The sequence below is a fragment of the Bufo bufo genome, chromosome 1 (assembly GCF_905171765.1).
Source record: "Bufo bufo chromosome 1, aBufBuf1.1, whole genome shotgun sequence".
Lineage (NCBI taxonomy): Eukaryota > Metazoa > Chordata > Amphibia > Anura > Bufonidae > Bufo > Bufo bufo.
The window spans coordinates 268,757,003-268,779,631 of record NC_053389.1 but is presented as its reverse complement, the minus strand read 5'-3'; the positions used below and the strand labels follow the sequence as shown (position 1 = coordinate 268,779,631).

The window sequence follows — 22,629 nt, the reverse complement described above, 5'->3', positions numbered from 1 at the left end:
ACAGAACATACTGTAGCTTTCTGGTCCAACTTGACAATAGCCATACAACGTTTTATCAACATCTCATTTTCTTCTCTTTCTATAAACACATTCTTTCCCAGTTTGTAAAGCACAAAGGGGGTCCATTCATGAAAATCAGGCCACAGGGATAATATCTTGACACCATGGCAACCTATTAAATGTCCATAGACAATGGACAGTTTATAGGACAACCCTATAGTTCTCCAAGGCCTAGCTTTCATTACAATCTCAGCCTACTGTACATTGTCAATAGCTCAATATGTAACATCATAGTGACTTTTATATTACTTAATATGACTCTGAAATAAGTTGTATATAAAACCCCGAGATTATACAGTGATATACCCTATGATCAATCAGATACTGGCTCACACTTTCTATTCCTCCATTCTCCATTCAAAATAATATAATGGATTCCTATGGTTAACTATACTGGTGTTATTAGTTCCAATTTCTGTACAGAGCCTCCATATCTTGAGTTCTCTCTGAACAGATGGTCATTCTAAAAGGTCCTTATTTACTGTAGTTCAGTCCATAATGACTACTAAAGTGGTTTCAATAAAGGTTTTGAAAGCCCATATGCTCATGTTGAGGGTATTGCTGCAAAATATCTAATGTATGAACGGTAGTATAAAACTCAGGCATAAAATCACAGCTATAAAAAGGAATAAAGTATAAAATGATTCAATTTTTAATAACGACGGAAAGCTGGCACACTATGTTGTACTTTGTACAGGGCCTGCGAGGGCAATGCATGACACAGGGATTCTCTCATTGAATACACAAGTCATCCATTGCCACTTTAGGTTCTGAATATACAGTATACAGTGCGTGTGTATATATATATATACAGTACAAACCAAAAGTTTGGACACACCTTCTCATTCAAAGAGTTTTCTTTATTTTCATGACTCTGAAGGCATCAAAACTATGAATTAACACATGTGGAATTATATACATAACAAACAAGTGTGAAACAACTGAAAATATGTCATATTCTAGGTTCTTCAAAGTAGCCACCTTTTGCTTTGATTACTGCTTTGCACACTCTTGGCATTCTCTTGATGAGCTTCAAGAGGTAGTCCCCTGAAATGGTCTTCCAACAGTCTTGAAGGAGTTCCCAGAGATGCTTAGCACTTGTTGGCCCTTTTGCCTTCACTCTGCGGTCCAGCTCACCCCAAACCATCTCGATTGGGTTCAGGTCCGGTGGCTGTGGAGGCCAGGTCATCTGGCGCAGCACCCCATCACTCTCCTTCATGGTCAAATAGCCCTTACTTTCAAAGTTTTCCCAATTTTTCGGCTGACTGACCGACCTTCATTTCTTAAAGTAATGATGGCCACTTGTTTTTCTTTACTTAGCTGCTTTTTTCTTCTTCTGACTTCTCCTCAACGCAACTGATGGTCCCAACCCCATTTATAAGGCAAGAAATCCCACTTATTAAACCTGACAGGGCACACCTGTGAAGTGAAAACCATTTCAGGGGACTACCTCTTGAAGCTCATCAAGAGAATGCCAAGAGTGTGCAAAGCAGTAATCAAAGCAAAAGGTGGCTACTTTGAAGAACCTAGAATATGACATATTTTCAGTTGCTTCACACTTGTTTGTTATGTATATAATTCCACATGTGTTAATTCATAGTTTTGATGCCTTCATTGTGAATCTACAATTTTCATAGTCATGAAAATAAAGAAAACTCTTTGAATGAGAAGGTGTGTCCAAACTTTTGGTCTGTACTGTATATACACACACATTAATTCTACATTTTATATTTCTTCTATGTAATAAATTTTCATTTTTTTTCAGTAACTCTTATGTTTCAATTAAAAATGACATTTTCAAAGACGCCCTTCACCCTTATTTTACTGTTTAGCAAAAAATAAAACATCATTACCATTAATCTCTTCAAACATCATTTTTACAAAGATAAAAATTTAGTTTCATATTTTCATCCTTTAAAAAACAAAAAAGGTTTACTAATAATAATAATAATAATAATAACAATAATAATAATAATAATAATAATAATAATACACATGCACAAACTACTAAAGCTGAGGCTCGAGGTATGGGAAGTATTTCATATACTTATAATAAAGGCTGACGGACTGTACTTTCCGGAAAATAAAATGGTAAAAAGTCCTTTGGAAAACAAAGTTCTCCATATGTGTCCTCTATCCATCAGGGATAAATTAAGTTACGGTACTGTACTAAATATAGCACATTTTTAGTGTTTTGACTTGTGTGTTTATAGCCTGATAAGCAGATTGTTACAGGGCACAGTAATCCGGTAGAAATATCTCCATCCAAATATACATATATTCTGCTACTGTATAAATATTTTACCTGGGAGATTATTCACATGTGCAAAATTACAAGACACATTTGGCTGAATTCATGTCACATTCGTGGAAGAAAATGTGTGACTGTCATGGCTGGAGAAATTTTGGTTCCTCTTTTAATCTTTCCATGTTTGCTTAATCCGAGATAGGCACCTTGATACATTTTGGACTCATAGGCATTATAGTTATTGGATAGCAGAATTTCCTTGAACTTGCATTCATCCTGAAAGGTTGGCTGTGGAAAATAAAGACAAAGAGGATAAGCCTTATTTGTGATATGCATGATGGGAAAAGCCATAAATAGTATTACTTTTATTAGTTATATTATTATTTATATATTATACTATATTACTACTATATAATAACCTACTACTGACACTACTACTACTATCATTATTCTTACATTTTATTATACTAATATTACAATTGCTTTATTATAATTTATATTATTATTATTATTATCAGGTCTACTATACTATAATAGTTTTTTACATAATAAAGTACTACTATTATTATTCATACTATTAATAATAATAATAATAATAATAATAATAATATAAATATATTGGTGCAATGTTGTTATTCACAAAACATATCCAACTTGATATAGATGGTGGGTGTATTTTGTGAATACCAACATTGCACTGGTAGCTAGCTCTGGGGGCCTCCTATTTCTCTGGATCATCTTTGAGATATTTCTGAAGCTTGATTGGAGTCCACCTATGGCAAATTAGATGTTTGGACATTATTTTTAAACATACACCCCTGTCTATATAAGGTCACACGGCCAACAATGCATATCAGGGCAAAAACCAAGCCATTGTAATCCTGGATGCAATAATTAGAGATGAGCGAATCGAAGCTGACGAAGTGGAATTTGAACCAAATCTCAGGAAAATATCGATTTGCACCGAATCCGAATTTCCTCACGCTTCGTGGTAACGAATCACATTTTTTCGTAAAATGGCTGCTGCACGTGTGAGGACATGGAGAAAGGAACTCTGGGAAGACGGGATCACCCATAATGCCATGCATGCAGCCAATCAGCAGTTAAATAGTGTCAGCCATCTTGGATTCTGCCATTTACCAGTGTACTCAGTGCAGGGAAAGAGATGTCAGCAGGCGCTAGGGACAGTGTTAGGCTACTTTCACACTAGCGTTCGGGGCTCCGCTTGTGAGTTCCGTTTGAAGGCTCTCACAAGCGGCCCGAACGGATCCGTCCAGCCCTAATGCATTCTGAGTGGATGCGGATCCGCTCAGAATGCATCAGTCTGGCACCGTTTGGCCTCCGTTCCGCTCAGCAGGCGGACACCTGAACGCAGCTTGCAGCGTTCGGGTGTCCGCCTGGCCGTGCGGAGGCAAACGGATCCGTCCAGACTTACAATGTAAGTCAATGGGGACGGATCCGTTTGAAGTTGACACAATATGGCTCAATTTTTCAAACGGATCCGTCCCCCATTGACTTTCAATGTAAAGTCAAAACGAATCCGTTTGCATTATCATAAAAAAAAAACAAAAAAAAAAAAACATCTGAACGGATCTAAGCGTTTGCATTATAGGTGCGGATCCGTCTGTGCAGATACCAGACGGATCCGCACCTAACGCAGGTGTGAAAGTAGCCTTAGAAAAAACTTCATTGTGCTAAAAAAAAACTATTTTCAAGTGCAGGGAAAGATTATTCAAGGTGTAGGGAAAGAATAGGGAGGAATCATTCCACAGCATTTATGTTGAACAGTGTTCAGTAGGGGAGCTTACAGCCTGGGTAATAGGAACAATCCTATTACACCTTGCTGCACTGACTGGGGACCCAAATTGCCATTATACTGCTCTGTAATTCCAGCAAACCGTTCTTGTTATTGGGGTGCAAGTGCTGTTTGATACAGCCATTAACAGGGTTTATTACAAGGAATACAAGGAAATATTTATACGTCTTATTTTCCCTTGTGCGGTGCAGTTATATGCTCTAAAGCATTTTTTGGCTTGTATTATTGGAAAAAAAAGGGCTTATTAGCCGTTGTGTGGTGAAGTGCGAAAATTACAGCCCTTTTGGTTGTGTATTAGTGGAAAAAGAAAAAATATATTTTCCGGTCAGCGGTGCAGTTATATGTTCTAAAGCCCCTTTTCGCGTGTATTAGTGGAAAAAGAAAAAATATATTTGCCGGTCAGCGGTGCAGTTATATGTTCTAAAGCCCTTTTTCTCTTGTATTAGTGGAAAAAGAAAAAATATATTTGCCGGTCAGCGGTGCAGTTATATGTTCTAAAGCCCTTTTTCTCTTGTAATAGTGGAAAAAGAAAATATATATTTGCCGGTCAGCGGTGCAGTTATATGTTCTAAAGCCCTTTTTCTCTTGTATTAGTGGAAAAAGAAAAAATATATTTGCCGTTCAGCGGTGCAGTTATATGTTCTGAAGCCTTTTGTGGCGTGTATTAGTGGAAAAATAAAAAATATATTTTCTGTTCAGCGGTGCAGTTATATGTTTTAAAGCCTTTTGTGGTGTGTATTAGTGGAAAAAGAAAAAATATATTTGCCGTTCAGCGGTGCAATTATATGTTTTAAAGCCTTTTATGGCGTGAATTAGTGGAAAAGGAAAAAATATATTTGCCGATCAGAGGTGCAGTTATATGTTTTAAAGCCTTTTGTGGCGTGTATTAGTAGAAAAAGAAAAAATAAATTTGCCGATCAGCGGTGCAGTTATATGTTTTAAAGCCTTTTGTGGCGTGTATTAGTTGAAAAAGAAAAAATATATTTGCCGATCAGCGGTGCAATTATATGTTTTAAAGCCTTTTGTGGCGTGAATTAGTGGAAAAGGAAAAAATATATTTGCCGATCAGAGGTGCAGTTATATGTTTTAAAGCCTTTTGTGGCGTGTATTAGTAGAAAAAGAAAAAATATATTTGCCGATCAGCGGTGCAGTTATATGTTTTAAAGCCTTTTGTGGCGTGTATTAGTGGAAAAAGAAAATATATATTTGCCGATCAGCGGTGCAGTTATATGTTTTAAAGCCTTTTGTGGCGTGTATTAGTGGAAAAAGAAAAAATATATTTGTAGTTCCGTGGTGCAGTTATATGTTCTAAAGCCCTTTTTGGCGTGTATTTGTGGCACAAAAAAGTATTTGCCATTTTGTGGTGAAGTGAGAAAATTACAGCCCTTTTTGGAGTGTATTACTGGTAAAAAAAAAAGGGGGCTTATTAGCCGTTGTGTGGTGAAGTGAGAAAATTACAGAATTTTTTGGGGTGTTTTAATTTCCTTTTTATTTATTTATTTATTTGATCTAACATTATGTGACAGGCCATGCACAGGGGAATGTCAGAGGCTTAAATGTTTCTGGCGCAGGCAGAGTTCGCAGCAGGGGTCGCAGCATGAAGCCTGAGCTCCCGGTGTCATCCATCTATCGGTCGTGTCTTGACCAGCAACCCAGTGGTTCTTGAATGGTTGACTCGGTCATCCACTTCGTCCCAAGTGACATCAGACAACCCAAGCCAAGAGTCGGTGGGTTCCTCTGACATGACATTTTCAGTTCCCTCAGCGCAAGAAGTATTATATGCTCCACTTTTCAGCGAGGATGAGCTACTAGAGGACAGTCAGCTGCTACTGCTCAGCCAAGATCTGGAGGAGACACCCGCCGCTTCCTCCGGTAGGCGGGCAAGTAGTGATGAGGAGAGTGGCGTGGGAGCTGGTGTTGCGAGCGGTCAGGCTCCTGACCCAGAGACAGTTGAGAAGGACATCAATGACGCGCTGACAGTACTCAAAGATGATGATGTAGCTCATCGCACTTGGGAGCCGGGTGACAAAGAGGCTTCATCATCATCGGGATAAGAGGGTGGCACCTTGCCGTGAGCCAGCAGTGGAGCCAGCAAGTTGCTAGCTTGGCCGGGAGTCAGCAGAGTGGCAGCAGTGGGGGGTCGGGAGCCAAACGTGCCCGGGGTAGACCACCCGCTTTGCAGGAGCCTACCTGCCCGGGAAGTAGCGGTGCATGCGTTCACGGAGGCAGCGGCGGTAGCAGTCAGTCAGTGTGTAGTGTTGGGGGTAAAAGCACCTACTCGGCGGTGTGGCAGCTTTTTGTTAAGGCACCGGAGCAGGTGAACATGGCCATATGTAGAATCTGTGGGCAGAAGGTGAAGCGTGGCCAGGGTGCCAATGTTGGCACCACAGCCCTGCATCAACATATGCAGCATCACCATAAAGTGGCCTGGGAGAACCGTGGCTCCCATGTGGTGGTCCAGCCTGCCGCAGCAACCGCTGCATCACCCAGTGGCACGCACCCGGTTTCAGGCAGTCAGGGCTCCACCACCTCAGCCGAAGGGAGCTGTCTGTCCTTCCCATCATCTGATGGTCCTGATGCTCCTGCTCCTCACCCTCCTGCTCCTCGTCAGTCATTCCGTCGGCAATCGATCACCGAAGCGATTGCCAAGAGACAACAGTATGCGTGCACTCATCCAACAGCGCAGAAGCTAAACGTGCTCCTGTCCAAGTTGCTGGTGCTGCAGTCCCTCCCTTTCCAAGTGGTGGACTCTGCACCTTTCAGAGAACTGATGGCTTGTGCCGAGCCGAGGTGGAGAGTCCTAAGCCGTCCTTGAGCCTGTCGGTGTCTGCCAAAGTGCACGGCAGCGCTGACGTATGGAGCTGTAACTACAGTCAGGGACAATACATGTCCTTTACAGCACACTGGGTGAATTTGGTTTCTGCACAGCCACACCAGCAACTTGGCCAGATGACGCCGCTTCCGCCTCCACGTTGTCACACTGTTGGTCCTGCGACAATGTCCGCCTCTGCCTCCTCATCCTCCACCGTGTCCTCAGCCTCCACTGCAGGGACAATTCACAGTGCCCCTCCAGCATACCACAGGGCACGGTGGTGTCATGCTGTTCTGCACCTCGTTTGCTCCACAGAAAAAATACATTTTTTGGGGGTTATTGTTCTGACGGATCAGAGGAATGGCAAAATAATCACAACGTCAATAAACGTCAACACAAACTTACTGCTGACACTCTCTCTAATACTTGTATAAGCGTTTAATAGAACAGGTTCTGTTGACATCTATGTGGAATCAGCTGAGGACGGTGTAAAAGGAGTGCGCTTCTTCTTGACACTAACATCGAGCTGTAAGGCTGAGTTCATACTTGAGTTATTTGGTCAGTTTTGGCCCCGAGACTGCCCAAATAAGTGCAGTGATTCTAAGAGCGACGCCTGTCATCTACATGTCATACTGACTCACAGTATTGTTTCACTACCACAGCAGACTCCCTATGTGTGTTACTGCAAGTGGCAGTGTTCTACACCACTATAAAGGCTCTCTGCAGCAGGGAAATAGACGTTTTTTAACGCGATTCACCGCAAATAAATTCGGATCTAACCAAACTTTTTCACAAAAATTAGGCGAACCGAATTTTTAAAAAATTCGCTCATCTCTAGTAATATTAATGAGATGACTGCTGAAAAGTGATTTTTACAGAAGAGGAAGTACCTGCCCATAGTGAAATTCAATGGCTACAGTGAATTCACTGCAATATGCCAGGATTATTTTTAAACAATGATAATGACAAGGACAATTAGAAAAAAAAAATCTAAAGTCTTAAAATCTTTAATAAATATATTCAAAATAAAATTTGATTCAAAGAGTATGTCATTTCTAACAATACATCCCCTTTACAGGAAAAGAAGAGATTCAGTGGTATTTTTTTATGAATTTCTGCAGCTATATAGAAATAAGTCCCTCCCAGGTATAAATGCCCTCTAAATGTTCATATTACGAAAATAAAATATTTCAGGATTTATTATCTAATGTTTTAATCTGTAATCTCAGATTACATACCATTAAATTAGATGTTTAGGCATCTGAACTAGCAAATAGATACGTACGGTAGTCTGTTTCCAAAATGAAATGGCTGATCTGGCAAGTGTCACTTAGTCTCACTTTAAATAAGCCTTTTAGTCTTCTTGACTAATTGCAGAACAGGAGAATGATGAGTACATGGACAAACTGTACTTAGCATAAAACATGCATGTTCTTATGGTAACTTCTTTAAGGGAGATTACCAGGAAGAGCTCTTAGTGGCTGAGGCAGATTCCTAAAACTTCTTTTAGGCACACTAATATGTGTTACATCCATAATGTGAATACTGTGGCAAGAAGGCTGAGGCAGAGCATGGACTGAAATTCCTATAATCTTGGATTTGATAATCCTGAAAATTTGATATTCCAGAATAATTACAGGAACACAGGAATTTTACTGCATAAATCTGATCTGATTAATGTGGAAAGTTAGACTGTCGCTTCTGTTTATCATGAAAGGTGCGAGTCTCTCCTGCCCGATAGTGGGGTCTTTTGGGTTCAGTTGTGGCTTCTGACATTCTGATGGGAAGAATAGTGTTGCTTCCTGTAAAATCTTCTGAGAATGCCTACTGGGGCTCCAAATGGATCAGAGCCTAATATATATTCTAGCATGGTCTGATTGTAGCGGACTATCTAGATTTCACATATTAAACAGTATCTGACTATCTAGCTTAACAAAAAAGAGGTGGCACTCCAAATGTGATGAAGGATGGTAGACGTTTCAGCCCAGCAAATTGAGGCCTTTCTCAAGCTATCTAATATCTATCTATCTATTATCTATCTTTCTATCTCTGTATCTATCTATTATCTATCTTTCTCTCTGTGTATCTATCTATCAATCAATTATCTATCTATGTATCTACAGGTGAAACTCAAAAAATTTGAATATCGTGCAAAGTTCATTTATTTCAGTAATCCAACTTAAAAGATGAGACTAACATATGAGATAGACTCATTACATGCAAAGCGATATTTCAAGCCTTTATTTGTTATAATTTGGATGATTATGGCGTACAGTTTATGAAACTCCAAAGTCTCAATCTCAGGTCCCCTTTGCTCAGGGGGTACGGATTCATTAGCTGACTAGAGTGTGACACTTTGAGCCTAGAATATTGAACCTTTTCACTATAGTCTAATTTTAAGCTGCATTAATGCAATTCCTTTTAATTTGTATTACTGAATAAATAGACTTTTGTACGATATTCTAATTTTTCGAGTTTCACCTGTATATAATATCTATCTAATATCTATTAATTGTCATCTATCTTTTATGCAATATCTATCCATCCAATATCAGTCATTTACAGTATATATCTTTTATCTAATACCTATTGATCTATCTATTATCTTCTATCTATTATCTTTTATCTATCTATCTAGCTATCATCTATCTCTCTATTTTTAGGTATATACTCCTTATTCTAATATATTACAATTCTTCGTATAATTGTAACTCATTCTGCTTCCCTTCAGGAACACAGCACACAATGACCTCCAGAGAAAATCCGACCTGGCATTAAGTTACTGGGAGGATTACCGTAGGTTTGGTGTTTCACAGGATATAAGTGGTCATCTTATAGTTGACTCCTCTCTGCAAACCTTAGCATAGGCCGAAGCGGTAGATGAATGTGGATAATCCTTAACACTAATAGCTAAAACAGTCTAAAATAGTGCCCTCATATCTGTGTATGAAGTCAGGCAGCACTTATAGCGCCTAGAAGGATTACCGTGACGTCAGTCGTTGCAAGTGTACTGCTGGGTGCCTCTATCCTGGGTGACCTTAGCAGCTAAGTACAGTATCCTGTGATTTGGTGCCTTTACAAGACCCTGTAGAAAGTCATTATTTGTAAAGGATAAGAGCGTGTTATGACAGACGGTGCCTGAGAGTCTACATCTAACAATAAATCTCGCTTCTCTGCTTCCAAGATGCATGGGTCAGATGCCACCTGTTCCACTTGCACCCTCCACTTGCTGATATACATTAGCAAGCTGCTCTTTTATTCGCCTGTAATATATATTTATAGTGCAACTTATATTTGAACGCAAACGCAGGATCTGTGACTGGAGACGAAATCCGGATTAGAAAGCGTGACATTTAATATTTTATGCTGTAAGCAAAGATGCGTTTGCTGATGGCTATAATCCTGTTTCCCTAATCTTATCCTACATGCACTATTTAAGGGGGAGGGCTTTTATTACATTGCAGATTATGGTATATAAAAAAGTTAGTTTAATGGAATGCTGAAACTAAATTAGGAATAAAAGTAGTAGCACTACTCCTCCACCATCCAGTTCCCTCTACCACTCGCTTACTAAGAGTTAAACTAGACTTTTAATACTATAAAGGATACTCGGTAGAAGAGGTGATTATGCAGTATTTATGCAGTATTTAGTAGTTGATCATGCATGTTTTTTGTCATTTGGACAGCAGGGTAAGCAGCTGCCATACATCACTGGCAACGCATATCTCTTACTTGACCAGGCATGTATGAACCCAATGTGATGTATCTACTCATACACTGTATATTGTCATTTTATCCTGTTGGAATTAGATTCTGATAAAATGCTTCTTGTACACAGTCAAAAAACTTGTTCTGGGTTCCCACTTTACCGTTATCACCTCCATCAGCAAGTTCAGGTTGCCTAAATTGTAATAAATGTATAGGACTGCTCATGACTGTGAGTTTTCGCTGCTTGCAACCCAGAAATTTAAGTTGATATATTCTAGCTCCTGGCCCAACAGGACAAAAAAAAGCCAGAAAATAGAGAATAATTACACATTCTCCAACTTTTAATGCTTTGGTCCATGGGCAGAACTTCGCCGGGCGTGGAGATTTACTGTTTATATTATACAACATGTCCCTGGAAAGCCGCTGCTTCTGCTCAGTGACAATGGCAGGACCAGGTTTAATAATGTATACATTATACATTGAGCTGACTAATTACACCCATTTTGTATAAGATGAAGTAATTAGGAGCCATCGTGAATATTTAAAGATAAAGATGTAAAGTACCTAATGCAGAAGAAGGGGAAACAGGTGAGACAGCAGAACCTGGAATGTCAGATCTTCTGTAGAGTGAAATGAATAAGTCCCTTAGGTCCCATATGTTATAGTAGATCTCTACTGTCAGCAGTATCAAGACAGCACAGATGTTATAGGTACCTCCAACTGAAGACTCACATGAAGGAAAAGCTTCTAACAGATCTAAGGATGTCACAGCCTGATTTCCCATAATGCACCAGAGTCTGCTCCTCCTGTATTATAGTGACCAGATGCAGACAATACACCAGAGTCTGCTCCTCCTGTATTATAGTGACCAGATGCAGACAATACACCAGAGTCTGCTCCAACTGTATTACAGCAACCAGATGCAGACAATACACCAGAATCTGCTCCTCCTGTAATATAGTGACCAGATGCAGAAAATGCACCTGCACCTGCGCCTCCTCTAATATAGCGATCAAATGTAGACAATGCACCAGAGTCTTCTCCTCCTGTATTACAGCAACCAGATGCAGACAATACACCAGAGTCTGCTCCTCCTGTATTATAGTGACCAGATGCAGACAATACACCAGAGTCTGCTCCTCCTGTATTATAGTGACCAAACAATACACCAGAGTCTGCTCCTCCTGTATTATAGTGACCAGATGCAGACAACACACCAGAGTCTGCTCCTCCTGTATTATAGTGACCAGATGCAGACAATACACCAGAGTCTGCTCCTTCTATAATATAGTGACCAGATGCAGACAATACACCAGAGTCTGCTCCTCCTGTATTACAGTGACCAAACAATGCACCAGAGTTTGGTCCTCCTGTATTATAGTGACCAAACAATGCACCAGAGTCTGCTCCTCCTGTATTATAGTGACCAAACAATACACCAGAGTCTACTCCTCCTGTATTATAGTGACCAAACAATGCACCAGAGTCTGCTCCTCCTGTATTATAGTGACCAAACAATGCACCAGAGCCTGCTCCTCCTGTATTATAGTGACCAAACAATACACCAGAGTCTGCTCCTCCTGTATTATAGTGACCAAACAATGCACCAGAGTCTGCCCCTCCTGTATTATAGTGACCAAACAATACACCAAAGTCTGCTCCTCCTGTATTATAGTGACCAGACAATGTACCAGAGCCTGCTCCTCCTGTATTATAGTGACCAGACAATGCACCAGAGTCTGCTCCTCCTGTATTATAGTGACCAGATGCAGACAATACACCAGAGTCTGCTCCTCCTGTATTATAGTGACCAAACAATGCACCAGAGTCTGCCCCTCCTGTATTATAGTGACCAAACAATGCACCAGAGTTTGCTCCTCCTGTATTATAGTGACCAAACAATGCACCAGAGTTTGCTCCTCCTGTATTATAGTGACCAAACAATACACCAGAGTCTGCTCCTCCTGTATTATAGTGACCAAACAATGCACCAGAGTTTGCTCCTCCTGTATTATAGTGACCAAACAATGCACCAGAGTCTGCTCCTCCTGTATTATAGTGACCAAACAATACACCAGAGTCTGCTCTACCTGTATTATAGTGACCAGATGCAGACAATACACCAGAGTCTGCTCCTCCTGTATTATAGTGACCAAACAATGCACCAGAGCCTGCTCCCCCTGTATTATAGTGACCAAACAATACACCAGAGTCTGCTCCTCCTGTATTATAGTGACCAAACAATACACCAGAGTCTGCTCCTCCTGTATTATAGTGACCAAACAATACACCAGAGTCTGCTCCTCTTGTATTATAGTGACCAGACAGTGTACCAGAGTCTGCTCCTCCTGTATTATAGTGACCAAACAATACACCAGAGTCTGCTCCTCCTGTATTATAGTGACCAAACAATACATCAGAGTCTGCTCCTCCTGTATTATAGTGACCAAACAATACACCAGAGTCTGCTCCTCCTGTATTATAGTGACCAGATGCAGACAATGTACCAGAGTCTGCTCCTCCTGTATTATAGTGACCAAACAATACACCAGAGTCTGCTCCTCCTGTATTATAGTGACCAGATGCAGACAATGTACCAGAGTCTGCTCCTCCTGTATTATAGTGACCAAACAATACACCAGAGTCTGCTCCACCTGTATTATAGTGACCAGATGCAGACAATACACCAGAGTCTGCTCCTCCTGTATTATAGTGACCAGATACAGACAATACACCAGAGTCTGCTCCTCCTGTATTATAGTGACCAGATACAGACAATACACCAGAGTCTGCTCCTCCTGTATTATAGTGACCAAACAATGCACCAGAGTCTGCTCCTCCTGTATTATAGTGACCAAACAATGCACCAGAGTCTGCTCCTCCTGTATTATAGTGACCAGATGCAGACAATGCACCAGAGTCTGCTCCTCCTGTATTATAGTGACCAGATGCAGACAATACACCAGAGTCTGCTCCTCCTGTATTATAGTGACCAAACAATACACCAGAGTCTGCTCCTCTTGTATTATAGTGACCAAACAATGCACCAGAGTCTGCTCCTCCTGTATTATAGTGACCAAACAATACACCAGAGTCTGCTCCTCCTGTATTATAGTGACCAAACAATACACCAGAGTCTGCTCCTCCTGTATTATAGTGACCAAACAATACACCAGAGTCTGCTCCTCCTGTATTATAGTGACCAGATGCAGACAATACACCAGAGTCTGCTCCTCCTGTATTATAGTGACCAAACAATACACCAGAGTCTGCTCCTCCTGTATTATAGTGACCAGATGCAGACAATGTACCAGAGTCTGCTCCTCCTGTATTATAGTGACCAAACAATACACCAGAGTCTGCTCCACCTGTATTATAGTGACCAGATGCAGACAATACACCAGAGTCTGCTCCTCCTGTATTATAGTGACCAGATACAGACAATACACCAGAGTCTGCTCCTCCTGTATTATAGTGACCAGATACAGACAATACACCAGAGTCTGCTCCTCCTGTATTATAGTGACCAGATGCAGACAATGCACCAGAGTCTGCTCCTCCTGTATTATAGTGACCAGATGCAGACAATACACCAGAGTCTGCTCCTCCTGTATTATAGTGACCAGATGCAGACAATACACCATAGTCTGCTCCTCCTGTATTATAGTGACCAGATGCAGACAAACCACCAGAGCCTGCTCCTCCTGTATTATAGTGACCAAACAATACACCAGAGTCTGCTCCTCCTGTATTATAGTGACCAAACAATGCACCAGAGTCTGCTCCTCCTGTATTATAGTGACCAAACAATGCACCAGAGTCTGCCCCTCCTGTATTATAGTGACCAAACAATACACCAGAGTCTGCTCCTCCTGTATTATATTGACCAAACAATACACCAGAGTCTGCTCCTCCTGTATTATAGTGACCAAACAATACACCAGAGTCTGCTCCTCCTGTATTATAGTGACCAAACAATACACCAGAGTCTGCTCTACCTGTATTATAGTGACCAGATGCAGACAATACACCAGAGTCTGCTCCTCCTGTATTATAGTTACCAAACAATGCACCAGAGCCTGCTCCTCCTGTATTATAGTGACCAAACAATGCACCAGAGTCTGCTCCTCCTGTATTATAGTGACCAGATGCAGACAATACACCAGAGTCTGCTCCTCCTGTATTATAGGGACCAAACAATACACCAGAGTCTGCTCCTCTTGTATTATAGTGACCAAACAATGCACCAGAGTCTGCTCCTCCTGTATTATAGTGACCAAACAATGCACCAGAGTCTGCTCCTCCTGTATTATAGTGACCAGATGCAGACAATACACCAGAGTCTGCTCCTCCTGTATTATAGTGACCAAACAATACACCAGAGTCTGCTCCTCTTGTATTATAGTGACCAAACAATGCACCAGAGTCTGCTCCTCCTGTATTATAGTGACCAAACAATACACCAGAGTCTGCTCCTCCTGTATTATAGTGACCAGATGCAGACAATACACCAGAGTCTGCTCCTCCTGTATTATAGTGACCAAACAATACACCAGAGTCTGCTCCTCCTGTATTATAGTGACCAAACAATACACCAGAGTCTGCTCCTCCTGTATTATAGTGACCAGATGCAGACAATACACCAGAGCCTGCTCCTCCTGTATTATAGTGACCAGATACAGACAATGTACCAGAGTCTGCTCCTCCTGTATTATAGTGACCAGATGCAGACAATACACCAGAGTCTGCTCCTCCTGTATTATAGTGACCAAACAATACACCAGAGTCTGCTCCTCTTGTATTATAGTGACCAAACAATGCACCAGAGTCTGCTCCTCCTGTATTATAGTGACCAAACAATGCACCAGAGTCTGCTCCTCCTGTATTATAGTGACCAGATGCAGACAATACACCAGAGTCTGCTCCTCCTGTATTATAGTGACCAAACAATACACCAGAGTCTGCTCCTCCTGTATTATAGTGACCAAACAATACACCAGAGTCTGCTCCTCCTGTATTATAGTGACCAGATGCAGACAATACACCAGAGCCTGCTCCTCCTGTATTATAGTGACCAGATACAGACAATGTACCAGAGTCTGCTCCTCCTGTATTATAGTGACCAAACAATACAACAGAGTCTGCTCCACCTGTATTATAGTGACCAGATGCAAACAATACACCAGAGTCTGCTCCTTCTGTATTATAGTGACCAAACAATGCACCAGAGTCTGCTCCTCCTGTATTATAGTGACCAAACAATACACCAGAGTTTGCTCCTCCTGTATTATAGTGACCAGACAATGTACCAGAGTCTGCTCCTCCTGTATTATAGTGACCAAACAATACACCAGAGTCTGCTCCTCCTGTATTATAGTGACCAAACAATACACCAGAGTCTGCTCTACCTGTATTATAGTGACCAGATGCAGACAATACACCAGAGTCTGCTCCTCCTGTATTATAGTTACCAAACAATGCACCAGAGCCTGCTCCTCCTGTATTATAGTGACCAAACAATGCACCAGAGTCTGCTCCTCCTGTATTATAGTGACCAGATGCAGACAATACACCAGAGTCTGCTCCTCCTGTATTATAGTGACCAAACAATACACCAGAGTCTGCTCCTCTTGTATTATAGTGACCAAACAATGCACCAGAGTCTGCTCCTCCTGTATTATAGTGACCAAACGATGCACCAGAGTCTGCTCCTCCTGTATTATAGTGACCAGATGCAGACAATACACCAGAGTCTGCTCCTCCTGTATTATAGTGACCAAACAATACACCAGAGTCTGCTCCTCTTGTATTATAGTGACCAAACAATACACCAGAGTCTGCTTCTCCTGTATTATAGTGACCAAACAATGCACCAGAGTCTGCTTCTCCTGTATTATAGTGACCAAACAATACACCAGAGTCTGCTCCTCCTGTATTATAGTGACCAGATGCAGACAATACACCAGAGTCTGCTCCTCCTGTATTATAGTGACCAAACAATACACCAGAGTCTGCTCCTCCTGTATTATAGTGACCAAACAATACACCAGAGTCTGCTCCTCCTGTATTATAGTGACCAGATGCAGACAATACACCAGAGCCTGCTCCTCCTGTATTATAGTGACCAGATACAGACAATGTACCAGAGTCTGCTCCTCCTGTATTATAGTGACCAAACAATACAACAGAGTCTGCTCCACCTGTATTATAGTGACCAGATGCAGACAATACACCAGAGTCTGCTCCTCCTGTATTATAGTGACCAGATGCAGACAATGTACCAGAGTCTGCTCCTCCTGTATTATAGTGACCAAACAATGTACCAGAGTCTGCTCCTCCTGTATTATAGTGACCAGATGCAGACAATGCACCAGAGTCTGCTCCACCTGTATTATAGTGACCAAACAATGCACCAGAGTCTGCTCCTCCTGTATTATAGTGACCAGATGCAGACAATACACCAGAGTCTGCTCCTCCTGTATTATAGTGACCAGATGCAGACAATACACCAGAGTCTGCGCCCTCCTGTATTATAGTGACCAGATGCAGACAATACACCAGAGTCTGCTCCACCTGTATTATAGTGACCAGATACAGACAATACACCATAGTCTGCCCCTCCTGTATTATAGTGACCAAACAATGCACCAGAGTCTGCTCCTCCTGTATTATAGTGCCCAAACAATACACCAGAGCCTGCTCCTCCTGTATTATAGTGACCAGACAATGTACCAGAGCCTGCTCCTCCTGTATTATAGTGACCAGACAGTGTACCAGAGCCTGCTCCACCTGTATTATTGTGACCAAACAATGCACCAGAGTCCAGAGGTGTAGCAAGGGGGCGGGGGCAGCCAGGACATGTGCCCCTGGCGGTTCAATTCCATAGTGAAGCAGGGAGCCGGGATGACATAACCACTTTGTAGGGGCACAAAAGTGGCCATAACTACTGAAAAGGGGCACATGACAGGGGTAGGCATAACTACTGTGAGGGGGCATATGACAAGGGTAGGCATAACTACTGTGAGGGGCACAAAAGTAGGCATAACTACCATAAGGGGGCACAAAGGTGGGCATAACTAAAGTGAAGTGCCACAAGGAGGACATAATTAGTGTGAAGGGGCACATAAGTGGACATAAATACTGTGAAGGGGCCACAAGGTGGATATAACTACTGTGAGGGGCACAAAGGTGGGCATAACTACTGTAAAGGGGCACATGACAGGGGTAGGCATAACTACTGTGAGGGGGCATATGACAAGGGTAGGCATAACTACTGTGAGGGGCACAAATATGGTCATAACTACTGTGAAGGGGTACAAAGGTGGACATAACTACTGTGAAGGGGCAAAAAGATGGGCATAACTACTGTGAAGGGCCACAAGGTGGGCATAACAAAGGTGATCCCTACTATATCAGGGCTCAGCAACCTCCAGTACTCCAGCTGTTCTGAAACTACAACTCCCACAATCTTCCTTTCCCTTCTATAGGAGTTACAAAACCAGCTGAGTAAGTGTGCATGCTGGGAGTTGTAGTTTCACAGCAGATGGAGTGCTGAAAGTTGCTGATCTCTGTCCTATGTTATTGTGACCAGACAATGCACCAGAGTCTGCTTCTCCTATAGTATAGTGACCAAATACAAACATTGCACCAGGGTCTGCTCCTGCAAGATATCTGCAGGATCGGGATGCGGCGCTCAGAGGTGTGTGGGCAAATAGTTCAGTTTCCTCCTTGGTGAGCCTCACTGCAGGCAGGAAAGTCATGCTGTGGTCGCAACCCACCATTTACCACCACCACCACCCCTTCCCGTTGAGCTGGATAGAAGGCCCGGAAGGCACTGAGCAAGTACCCTTAAGTGCCTCATAGGAAATACAGCCTTCGTTGGACCCCCAAAGCAGCTGCTATGCCTGTTTCCCTGGTAGTTGCACCCATGCAAAGAAGTTTTGTTCTAAGCATTGTAGGGTTTCCAGTAGTTTGACATTCAAATATCGATGGTTTAATTAGTACATCAACATTTTAATTATGTGGAGGCATGAACTAGCACATATTTCCACAAATATTCAGTTTTATGTAAAAAAATACTGTACACTACTTACCGAAGCATATACTCTCCCTTTGTTGTTCATTGCTACAAAGAGGTTTGCTTTCACACCAAACAAGCTTATAACCCCTCGTTCTACTGTCGAAATTTCTAAAAGATCTGAAGAGAAAAAAAAATACTAATAAATGCATATAAATGTCATATAATGTATGCTATGAGTCATTAGTAGGGAATTACTAATTCATGGGAGGCAAGGTCTGTGTCTCTCCTGTGTTAAAGCCACTTAGCGTAAGTTCCTAAAGAATGCCTCCTCTCCACATCACCCGTTGTCCCTGAGCTTGGTGCCTATGCATTGTGCATGTGTGTTTGGGATGGGAGTACTGGCATGTCTATACCAAGTATACTGTGTTCTGGGAAGATGGACAAGGGCAGAGTACTTAGATACCAAGTTGGAGCATTTAACGGAATCTTTTCCCTAGGTGAAATCTACCACTCTGCTATATCTGACCAAATTGTAATTTCTAACTGTATTGTGCTCTACCAGCGTTCATTCCAGAACTGTGAGCAATCAGGGAGTGTCCTACACTGAGTTTGAACACCATGGAGCTGTATCTCTGACAACTTATGATCAATAAGAAGTTCTACTCATAGCTGGTGATTCAATTTAGAGGGATATGATGATCAATCTAAATCATTTAGGTATCCATTGTATCTGGGTGCACCATCCATGTGTCAATGTGAGAATCTCTACTCTGTGGGCACCATTCCCATTTTTATTTTGGGGAAGGGGATGGGGCACATGTCCCTTCTCACTTCAGGTAGCAAATATTGGCTGTAAAAAATGACAACTTAAAGGGGGTTTCTCAGGGGCACCAATATTGATATCTTTAGTATAAGCTATCAATATTAGGTATTTTGACTGCCAGCACCACAAACCTTCAGCTTATTAAAGGGTCCATGGCAGTCCCATCTTTATTACCCAGACATATGTACATATGTTTGTGACTGTGTCTGTCTCTGTATTTCACAGCACCTCAGTCCCATGCAATTGAATTGTATTGTACTATATGTATGGTATTGTGCCTGGTTAACATTGCTATGGACCACCATAGGTGATTCAAATGGCTGATCGGAAAAGCTTCTGGCAGCTGGATCCCACCAGTCAAATACTAATGACCTGTCTTAAGGATATTACAGTTACAAACCCAGATACATCTTTAAAGAGTCAATACACTGTACAACAGTGGGCTCTAACCTGTGTCTGTCCAGCTGGTGGTAAACTACAACATGCTTCAGGATATTGGTTTATGTCAGGAGTTGTAGTTTTCCAGTAGTTCACGAGCCATAGGTTGGAGAACATTGCTGTAGAGCATCTTGTCTTTTTGGTGTTGGTGTGAGATTTCCAAGACTGCAAAGTCTGGAAAAGAGTTCCTAGATTCCTAATGTTGGTCTATGTGACATGTTAGGAGATATTTAAAGGTAAAAATCTAGAGAAAAAAACTGAAATAATCCTTCAGCCTAAATGACAAATACTCTCTGCAAACAATAGATTTTCTAGGTAGTGGCATATGAGTTTGAGCAGCTACTTAACAATGCGCAAAGGTGATTATCCTTAGCCTGCATGTTCTTGTGTAGATCCGGAGTGGTCACCACTGTTACAGAAGTACTGGTCGCACATTATGCAGGAGAAGATGAATGCTGGTCACCAGGTGGTAGTAAGACAAAGTGTGGGATGTGTGGCAGATGAGGAGAACTGACAGTGAGTGTCTCAATGCTGGAAGATTCCTCAAACTATTATAGTATAAATATTTACCAATCTATAAGACATGTTCCAATATATGCATTTTACTTGTTTTATTTCTCTCAGTTATAAGACATTTCTTCCCCTTAGACCAGTGTCCCCCAACTTGTGGCTTTTTAGCTGATGCAAGGCTATAACTCCCATCATGCTCTGACAGCGGCAGGCTGTAAGATGTGCTTTTGAAAAAGTTGGAGAGCAACATAGACATGATGGGAGTTGTAGAAACATCTGGAGGGTCACCCAGACATAATCTGACTTATTGGTTTGCAGAAGCTGGAAATCGACACAGACATGATGGGAGTTTTAGTTTTGCAACAGCAAAAAAAGTTGTAGCTTTACAACAGCAGAGAAGCAACACAGACACGACTGGAGTTGTAGCAACAGATTGAGAACTATGCAGATATGATGGAGGTTGTAATTTTGCAACAGCTGGAAAGCCATAGGTTGGGGAACACTGTTCTAACCAGATGTTATATTAGTATGCACCTAAATGATGAGCATGCAAAAAACAGACCACTCCAAAGACTTTGGACCAATTGGATCAAATCAACCTAAACCTGGGACTTTACTCTTTTAAATATTTCCATCACTGGTAAAAGCCGTTATAAAGATGTCATAAAAATATCTATATAAAGTGCATAATATATCTAAAATGTAGAAGCTACCTATTAAGATGTATTCAATAAACACTAACTATAGCATAAAATATATGGGTGATAGATACGCTTCAATATCTTAATCCAATAAATAAGATGTCACTTCCCAATACGTCAATATACACTTCTATATTAAAAATAGAAAAACACATATACAGTATAAACTATTTTTCATCTTTAGATTTGTTGTAAGGATACATAATTTATTTTTTTCTGTGAGATTTACATGATAAAGAAGTTGGTATTTTGCAGAACCAGACCTAATTCTATAATCTTAACCCCTTATGTCTACAAAACTAACATGTTTTACTACGATGTAAGTATTTTTTAACCCCCCTCCCTTTTTTTAACAAAAAATAAATAAAAAAAGCATTCTTGACATTTTCTTTTAGTTCTTTAGTTACTATTTTCCCCCTCAGGATTGATTTAATATTAGGCTGATGTGCAAACAATTGTTTGTGGCAACTAAATCAAATATTAAGGAAAGAAATCAAAATGAAAGGGAATACTTTAAAATTAATTAATACATTATTATTTTACTCCAATGATAAAAAATAATAAATTAATAATAAAACAGAAATATGAAAAAAATAAAAAAGTAACAGGAAAGCAATAAAAACCCAAATATTAATATTATTTATAGCTACTATAATTCTTATTTTTATTTTATTTTATACAGCCATTATGTTTCATACAGAATCAATAATTATTTGACCCACTAACAAGCTCCGTTTTACATGTATGGCATCATTTTCGCATTGAATTTCAGGATGTAACTCACTATATGGACTTTCATTATGCACACCATCTATCCTTCCATCTTTGTGGACCTGCAGGTGAAACCCAATTCCGACATTGCAGTAAAGCCTCCGTTGTCTCTTAATTCCCTGCAAGTAATCACTCTTCCATTTTGCATCCAATTTGTTGGAAGACATTCCAATCGACCTGGAGAAAAAAGACTCCAATGTCCTTTCCAGTAATGTTCCATTAGCCCTGTAGGGTATAGGGTATGACAAAACAATGTCCCCAACAAAACTCAGCAGAAGAAAAACAGGCAACGTCCAGTGAATTCTGGCTCCGTAGGACATAGTGATGAGTAGTCTTTGTGCAATGGCCATCCGGTTCACCTTCTGGACACGTGGTCAGAATTAATGGCCCTAAAAATACCGCCCTCCTTGTTTTTCTCTCTTCAGCATGGCGGTGGGAGCTTATTTTTGGAAGGCAGATAGGGATTGCTGACATGAAACCGAAGCCTGGGAGAAAATGAGTAGAGAATACATAGAGCCCAGCAAACATGAAAGTGGTGTGGACCATGTTTTGTAGCTCTCGAGTACTAGTGGGCAGCCAGATATATTTGCTTGGCCTATCTTTATACTTCAGAGGCTGTCCTAAACCCCATCGTCATTCTGACATCAACAACATGCCAAGGATAGACTAGCTGTAGACAAATACCCTCATCACTAACCTGTGCAGCCACCTCTGACGGTTGT

The 22,629-nt window shown here is 41.1% G+C and overlaps 1 protein-coding gene across 1 annotated transcript; it reads right to left on the bottom strand.

The window, feature by feature from the left end:
* Positions 1-2,083: 2,083 nt before the first annotated feature.
* Positions 2,084-22,257, bottom strand: FGF6 (fibroblast growth factor 6). Its single transcript, XM_040415645.1, has 3 exons — positions 21,921-22,257; positions 18,738-18,841; positions 2,084-2,596 (listed from the first exon to the last, which is right to left on the bottom strand). Exons 1-3 carry the CDS (start codon positions 22,255-22,257, stop codon positions 2,420-2,422), a joined length of 618 nt encoding a protein of 205 aa, XP_040271579.1. The 3' UTR covers positions 2,084-2,419.
* Positions 22,258-22,629: the final 372 nt, after the last annotated feature.

Bases quoted from the DNA above. Each gene is read 5' to 3' on its own strand.
- FGF6 (XM_040415645.1), bottom strand. From the start codon at position 22,257: ATGGCCATTGCACAAAGACTACTCATCACTATGTCCTACGGAGCCAGA. The intron at 18,842-21,920 runs GTGAGTTACATC...TTTTCTCTTCAG, and splicing joins GCATAATGAAAGTCCATATA to ATCTTTTAGAAATTTCGACA. The intron at 2,597-18,737 runs GTAAGTAGTGTA...TATTTTCCACAG, and splicing joins AAGGGAGAGTATATGCTTCG to CCAACCTTTCAGGATGAATG.